The 8,342-nt window shown below is 46.1% G+C and overlaps 1 protein-coding gene across 1 annotated transcript; it reads left to right on the top strand.

Annotated features, from left to right (window-relative positions):
• Window positions 1-1,754: 1,754 nt before the first annotated feature.
• On the top strand, window positions 1,755-5,072 carry CCR75_009807 (uncharacterized protein; the record flags this gene model as incomplete). The annotated part of the gene is made up of 1 exon (XM_067967844.1): window positions 1,755-5,072. One exon carries the CDS (start codon window positions 1,755-1,757, stop codon window positions 5,070-5,072), a length of 3,318 nt encoding a protein of 1,105 aa, XP_067821656.1.
• Between the last annotated feature and the right edge of the window lie 3,270 nt (window positions 5,073-8,342).

Below are 8,342 nucleotides of genomic sequence, written 5' to 3'. Positions count from 1 at the left end.
GGGTCTAATTACTATTATTTAGTAGTTGACCATCCCCTTAAGTACCAAATGTACTTAATGGGGACTGTGTAACATTAGGGCAACTCTAGCCCGTTACACGCTGTGCTAGGGTGTGTGCTTAAGTAGAGCGTGATCGCATTTACGACGTGCCCGCCTACACCACACCTATTATGTGCCGGCCCAAAATCTGTGGAAATCTTTCACAGACATCCTTACGCTTTGGTGATGGACTTCACCTATAAAACAAATCAATTCAAAATGCCGATGCTCCATATTATACTCGTGGTCGCCCAACTGGATCTAGAACTTCACAAAATAATTTGTGAATGACTCATTAACGCAACGAGATCCATCTGGATATGAGATTGTTCAAGCAGCGGTTCGTTCACGACTTTGCAGTATTTGCAGGAATTCAGGTCCAATGCACGCAGGTGCCCCCAACGCCCAATCTTTGGCTCTTAAATAAGATCTTTTTATCTACCCCATCAACTTGCCATTTCTACCCCAACATTTGGTTTTCCACCCGCATTCGTTATTTCTAGCCCATATTTGTTTTTCCGCCCATGTAAATAAATATGCGAAGGGCAATAAATAAGGCTTCTGATTGGCTAATCAAAACCAAGTTGGCAGCGACGGTAAATTATTTTTTGCATGGGGTGGAAATAACCAAATGGTGGAAAACAAAATTCCCTTAATTTTATATTGTTTTTTTCTCTTCCTCTTGCATTGAAAAAAAAACTTTATTATCTCTCTAAATAGGAAATAATATTTATTACTCCTCTTATAGGAAATAATATGTATGAATCGGGATATTTAACAAAGCACTTATTAAGTGTAATTGTAAGTTTTTTATAGTAAGTATAAGATACTGATGATGTCAAGCGTGTGCTTGCCTTAAAACTTGTGATTGCAAGTACGTTGTCGCAGCCTACCCATTTAAATGTATGTATGTTTCTTATCGTAACGCATGAACAGCTTGAGCGCTAGTAGTTGCCATGTTAATATGTGAGCTCTAAGTTGAGATAAAAAAAATTCAACTGCTTTGCGTATACGGCTGCTGCGTAGTGACAGACAAGAATTTTGGAGCGGCAACAAGCAATCGCGACAATCGCTGCTTCGGACCTTGCAAGCCAGGACTCCGGGGGCATCAACAATCAGTTCGACATCTAAATAACAGTAATAAAGAGCTTTCTGCTGACTTAAAGCTGTGCTAGTGCACCTGGTGATTCCAGATTGCCCTGTATAACGTAACAGCATTACTATGCGATCAGGCACGACCTACCTGTGCGCACAAGCTATTAGAACCAGCTCCAAAGGCAGCAGCTTCGGAGAACCAGTCTGGCAGCGTCGATTGGACGGACAATGTTGACTCACTAAACATCAAGTGCCTTTGCGTCATGAGTCTTTTTTTGAATGTGACTTGCGCGTCACAGCAGCTCCGATTCCGTGACGTAATAAAATAGTTTGATGTCCAGAAAAAATAGCTTAATTAGAGTACCATCGTAAGCAAGTCATAATGTACGATATATTTATTACCACTTCAAGATCAGAAATCTGACATCATGATGTCATCGTACCCTTTCGTGCGCAAATAGTCCTCTTTTGCTACTAAAAATAAGTCAAGAAGCTCTGACGCGCCCCAGAATTCCCACGTGCGAGGACTGGTTGAGCCGGCCCTTCACTGAGTCCACTTGAGATTTTGCAGCGTCCCTCTCTTTGTTTACACCTCTCGAATCTTCGTACCACATTGCACCATGTCGGCTAAGGCAATTCGCGAGTTTGATGGCAAGCGCATGCTGTCCACAAATTTGCCGGCTTTCAGCCTCAACAAGCGCTTTGCACAGGTGGCAATCAGCAAGAGCTTCGCCAACCAGAGTCGCAAAGATTTTTTCAGCGCCATTGAGACCAATAGCCCATGGCTTGTGGCGCTAGGGGAAACAAAGCTCGTTGTGAAGCCTGATCAGCTCATTAAGCGCCGTGGGAAGGCCAACTTGCTACTGCTCAACGCCACTTGGTTCGAAGTTCAGGATTGGATCTGGGAACGTATTAACAAGCCAATACAAGTGGAAACTGTCACGGGTGTGCTCACCCACTTCATCGTTGAGCCTTTTCTAAAGCACAGCGCTGCCGATGAGCACTATTTGTGCATCGTGTCAAACCGCGATGGTGAAGAGATACTCTTTCACCACGAGGGTGGCGTAGATGTCGGAGATGTTGACGTGAAGGCGAAGCGCCTGCAGGTCCCCATTGAGTCAATTGCTTCCGATGTAGAGGTTACTACCGCGTTACTCTCGTCAGTAGAAGAAGTGCGTAGGCCCATTCTCGCCAAATTTATCGTCGGCATGCTTGCCACGTTTCGTGAGCTCCACTTTGTTTACATGGAAATCAATCCCATCGTTCTCTTAGGCGACCAGATCTCCGTGCTTGACATGGCCGCCAAAGTCGACGAGACGGCCAACTTTCTCGTTGGAGACCGATGGGGAGACATTGAATTCCCCCCAGCGTTTGGTCGCGCGAAATTTCCTGAAGAGGAATTTATTCAAGACCTTGACTCAAAGACAGGAGCTTCGCTGAAGCTTACGATCCTCAACCATACGGGTCGAATTTGGACAATGGTCGCAGGTGGCGGAGCCTCGGTCGTATACGCTGATACGATCGCAGACTTGGGCTATGGACACGAATTGGCCAATTATGGTGAATACTCGGGGGCTCCCAGTGAGACACATACTTATCTTTATGCAAAGACCATACTGGATCTCATGACGCGCAACTTTGACGAGCGCGGTAAAGTGCTGATCATTGGTGGTGGCATTGCCAACTTTACGGACGTTGCGTTGACATTCAAGGGAATTATTCGTGCCATCCACGAGTATCAGCAGAAGCTCATGGACAATAAAGTGCATATCTGGGTGCGTCGTGGTGGTCCAAACTGTCAAGAAGGACTGACTGTGATGCGCGAGGTTGGTGAGGCTACGGGCGTGCCCATCGAGGTGTTTGGTCCCGAGACGCATATAACTGCTATTGTTCCCATGGCTCTTGGTATTGTGGAGATGCAAACGTCAGTGACCGCACAGCCTTCTGCCAAAGTCATCGGTGGTACAAAACCAGTCGTGAGCAAATTAGCATCGACAGAGGGAAGTGCCGTTTACAGCGACAATGATGAGTCCGAGAGCATTGAAGAAACCGAATGCAAGGATGTCGCAAGGAAAGAGATTCCTGCGGTAATCCAGGACGAGAGCATCGTACGCATGAATGATAAGACCCGTTGCATTGTCTACGGCCTACAGCAGCGCGCTGTGCAAGGCATGCTTGACTTTGACTACTTGTGTAATCGGAAGACACCTAGCGTGGCAGCTTTAATCTTTCCGTTTTCGCCTAACCACTATCTGAAGTTTTACTGGGGCACCTCGGAGCGTCTGATTCCTGTATACCAAAAGCTATCGCATGCTGTCAAAAAGTTTCCTGATGTGAGTGTATTAATTAATTTTTCGTCGTTCCGTTCCGTGTACCAGTCTACAATGGAAGGGTTTGAGCACAGCGACACTATTAAAACGCATGCTATCATTGCGGAGGGTGTGCCAGAGCAACAATCGCGTCTCATCTCAAGAAAAGCACGTGAGCTAAATGTTGGCATCATTGGCCCTGCAACCGTAGGTGGTATCAAGCCCGGATGTCTGCGGATAGGTAACACTGGTGGCATGCTAGACAATATCGTGCAGTCGAAATTGTACCGTCCCGGTAGTGTGGCCTACGTGTCCAAGTCAGGTGGGATGTCTAATGAGCTAAACAACATCGTCTCGCAGACAACCGACGGCGTGTACGAGGGTGTTGCCATTGGCGGCGACAAGTATCCAGGCTCCACATTTATCCAGCACCTATTACGTTACGAGGCTAATCCAGAAGTCAAGATGATGGTGCTGCTTGGTGAAGTCGGCGGCACTGATGAGTTTTCTGTCTGTCGTGCCATCCAATCGGGTGCCATTACGAAGCCAGTGATTGCTTGGTGCATTGGGACGTGCGCCAAAATATTCCCGTTCGAGGTGCAGTTCGGCCATGCCGGTGCTTGCGCTACTGGTGAATCGGAGACTGCTTTGGCTAAGAATGCTGCCCTTGCCGCTGCCGGTGCTATCGTCCCGGAAAACTTTGACCAGTTTGGCAATGCCATCCGGAAGCAATTCGACTTGATGGTTGCGTCGGGTGCGATCGCTCTGCGGCCGGAGGTTCCGGTTCCGAGAGTTCCCATGGATTATGCTTGGGCCAAAAATCTTGGCCTCATTCGCAAGCCTGCTAATTTCATTTCGTCGATTTCAGACGATCGAGGCGAAGAGCTGCGATACTCGGGGACTCCAATCTCAAAAGTGTTCGAGCAAGATCTCGGCGTCGGGGGCGTTATCGGCTTGCTATGGTTTAAGCGTAATTTGCCACCGTACGCTTCAAAGTTCATTGAAATGGTGCTCATGGTCACAGCTGACCACGGTCCTGCCGTGTCTGGTGCTCACAACACGATTGTTACTGCTCGTGCGGGCAAGGATCTGATCTCGTCGCTTATTTCAGGTTTGGTGACGATTGGGCCCCGCTTCGGTGGAGCGCTGGATAAGGCTGCCGAAATGTTTGCACGTGCACATGACTCGGGCTTATCCGCAGCAGATTTTGTAGTCGACATGCGCAGACAGAACAAGCTAATTATGGGAATTGGCCATCGTATCAAGTCTCTGTCAAATCCTGACAAGCGAGTAACCATTATTAAAGATTTCGCCAAGGCGAACTTCCCGTCTACAGATGTGCTTAACTTCGCTCTGGAGGTGGAGCAGGTGACAACGAAGAAGCGCAGCAACTTGATTTTAAATGTCGACGGCTGCATCGCCGTCTGCTTTGTTGATCTGCTGCGTAATTGTGGAGTCTTTACTCTAGAGGAGGCAAATGAGCAGATTGAAAATGGGTGCTTAAACGGCCTGTTCGTGTTAGGCCGCAGTATTGGTTTCATCGGTCACTTTCTTGACCAGAAGCGTCTCAAACAGCCGCTGTATCGTCACCCATGGGATGATATCTCGTACTTGGATGAAGAAATCTAGAAATTGAAGCGATAGCATATGTCGCAGTTTTAGTACGCAAGCAGAGGAGTAAGCAAGCAGTGAGTCTGAGCTCGAAACAAATGTGATTTTTGCTAATTGGCTCTTCAATTTGTTATGCTTTAGTGAATGTTATACCTTTCTGTGAAAAGCTGAAACGTTATAGTTGGAAACTTTAGGAATTCGCACCCGATGTGCAAAACTCAGCAAATTCCACCACTTACATGGACCTACTAATCCACATCATCCCTCGCTCTCAAGTTTCGCCAGGTTGCGCAGCGTCCTAAATTCTAGCTGCGTTATGTATCTGTATGCCTTCCGATCGAAATTTAGCGAACATATTGCAAGCGACTCAAGCCGCTCCAACTTTCAGAACTGCCTTCGAGGTCTCCAAAGAAATGGAATTAGACCTTTGGCCTTTCACATTTGCCATAATCTCGCTCATCGTGCTGTGCCGCCGCGTTCATCCCATCGCTTTTTTTATAGTATTTTTTGGTCGTCTTGGTAGACTTGAAAATCTGATCCAGTACTTACTCCTTGTCGGTTGCCAGTTTGTCGTGAAGGTCTTCTCTATAGTTGTTTCAATCCAGTGCAGCGAAGGATCACCTTTTTGCTCTTGTTCTTGCACTTATTCCAGCAGGAAAGTTTAGCGACTAACTGTTCGCTAAGGTTAACCGTCGCATTGTGCACTGCTCTCCATAGCCTTCGACGTCATAGCAACTAGTATCCAAAATGCGCTCATCTAATATACGTAGTGCTTCCATGTGCTCCTTATTAAATTGAGGGCGGCGCGCACTTCTCTCCATAGCCTTCGACTTCATAGCAACTAGTATCCAAAATGCGCTCATCTACGTAGTGCTTCCATGTGCTCCTTATTAAATTGAGGGCGGCGCTGTCTTGTCCACTTAAAGCACATGGTATAGACTGTTTAAAGTGACAAGAGGCTTTATCCGCTTCCACTGTCTTGACGTTATCGTGCGCACAACTTGTGGTGCGTCGTATGATGATTGCATCGTCGTGGGTCCATATATGAACTAAATTCTTGAAATGAATATTTGAAGTGTCGCATCACAATCCAAATGCGCAAGAGATATCCAAGATTGCTAAATTAGAAGGTAACAACATTATGACCTAAGCTCCAACAGACATAGCGCGACGTATCAACCCCTTAACAGCGTTGTATTTGCAGCGATTAAAACTTCATTGTACTCTTCGCCGTCGCTGAGAACTACAGTTAGCCATTTCGGTCTCATTGGCCCGAGCAAGTACGCTGCTATCGAACTTTACCTTAATGGGAGTCTGCCTACGAGTACTGACAAAAAAGACTGAATTCTGGTGACGATCACTATAGACTGCAGCTGTTTGCTAAGGTGCGGCAGCGAGGACAGCATTCGCTTATTTAGCGCCTTAGTATCATTATGAAAGTAACTGCGATGCAATACATCTCCACGAAAGCCCACTCGCACAGGCCTCGCCATTGCCATCTCCACCCTCTGCTAAGGAGCCTACCATTAACTTCTGGCAGTATTTTAACTTTCAGACTGCCACAAACTTCCACAGGCCATTTTAGGCAACGGGGCCTCATCAATTTCCATAACTCAAAGCGCCGTCTAGCCCATTTACTGCCATCACTTGTTCTTCTCAGAAATGTGAAGCTCAGGACAAGCCTCGTGGTTTTCGCAATTTCAATACGGTAGATGGCAGCTGATGTTTGCGCTGCGTGAGCACTGGCGGATGATGCGTGAGCAGCTGGCTTTGTGCACTAGACTGCAACCCTTTCCGTCATGTCGCTTGTCGTCATGCCCCCCCCTTTGAGCATGACGACAAGCTGTACACGTGCATTTTTTTTACGTGAAAGCAACGCACTGGGCAGTAAATGCATAATCTGCTAATGCGCGGGCGTTATGCGAAGCTGACATGAAGTCGCCTTTGCGTGCTTGACGGCAGCCAAATCGGGAGTGGCTAGTGAAGCAGTCTGGTGATAAGCCAAAAAAATTAGGGCAATATAAGACTTGCACTGATGTGAGAGGAGGTTGTGCTCAGCTTTCAAGGCGTTGTAAAGGGGAACGAGTATTCTGGTTCGCTCAAATGTCTGTCACGTAAAATCGTCCACGAGGGGACTCGAACCCCCAATCTCCGCCTTCGGAGGGCGATGCCTTATCCATTAGGCCACGCGGACTTGCGTTATTTACGAATAAAAGTTTATATATAATCAATAACACTGTAATTTGTTCTTATAAAAACTACGATTATACACTGGTAAAGTTCCCTTTTTGGACCCGCACCCATCATTCCACTATGGATAATTTCGGCTTCACGGCTCCTCCAACTCAAGTATCACACACGGGTGATTGCACGTCTGAGGTTGGTACAATGGTAACTTTGACGACGTATGCTGCACTGCTGTTCCACTCGTATTATTCAAGCAACTATGAACTCACACGGCAAGTTTCCGCTCACTTTGAAAAGGCATATCCAAGAAGTATTCATCGCGGATGAAAATTCTCCCAATCAAAGAAGCTCTCAGTAAAAATCTCTTTTGCCTGGGGTGGCTAGCTTCGTCACCAAACATATCGACGTCCATTGCATCCGGCATTATTTAATCGCAACTTCGTTTCGGCAATGCAATTTTATTGTCAAGGAAGGTCGCTTCGAGCCATCAAAGATCATTTGTTTGCTTGCCTCGGTATCATTCTCGCTAATCCGCTAGGAATATGTCCTCTTTGATCAGTATTCATTGTCGAAGACGTCTTTACGATGGTCGTACGATTTTTGTTATTTTACACATCACTACCTGCGTATTCAAGTTATAATTATTTTGAAGACAACAATGTAGCGGAGCTACCACGCTCCTAAAGTCAGAGGAAGAATTTCAGACTCAAAGAGTCACTTAGTTCTATTGAACTAACGGGTTTAACAACTCAGTGTAACGGGGCACTGCGACTTGTACTGTTTCAGTACAAGTCCACTTCACACTGCTTCAGATGTGAGTGGTGCCTCTCGTTAGGTGACGTACACTGTACGTATAGAGGAAGACTTCTCTTGAGGCAAGTTAGCTTAAGAGTGTAAAATGAAAACTGTATTAATATAGTTAAGTGTCTCGTTAATCTATCTTTGTAAATGTTGTCTTAACTATAAACTAATACTAAACATGTAAATGAATTCTTATCTATCTTATCTCGTAACTCTACAGCTGATTAGTCTGCGGAATAAATAGACATAATGGTCTATACCTATTTATGGATAAGAATTCAGGAAATTACTATTTAAAGT

Source organism: Bremia lactucae, linkage group LG2, assembly GCF_004359215.1.
Source record: "Bremia lactucae strain SF5 linkage group LG2, whole genome shotgun sequence".
NCBI classification, from domain to species: domain Eukaryota; phylum Oomycota; class Peronosporomycetes; order Peronosporales; family Peronosporaceae; genus Bremia; species Bremia lactucae.
The sequence above is the reverse complement of the archived record's forward strand: the minus strand, read 5'-3'. Positions and strand labels throughout refer to the sequence as shown.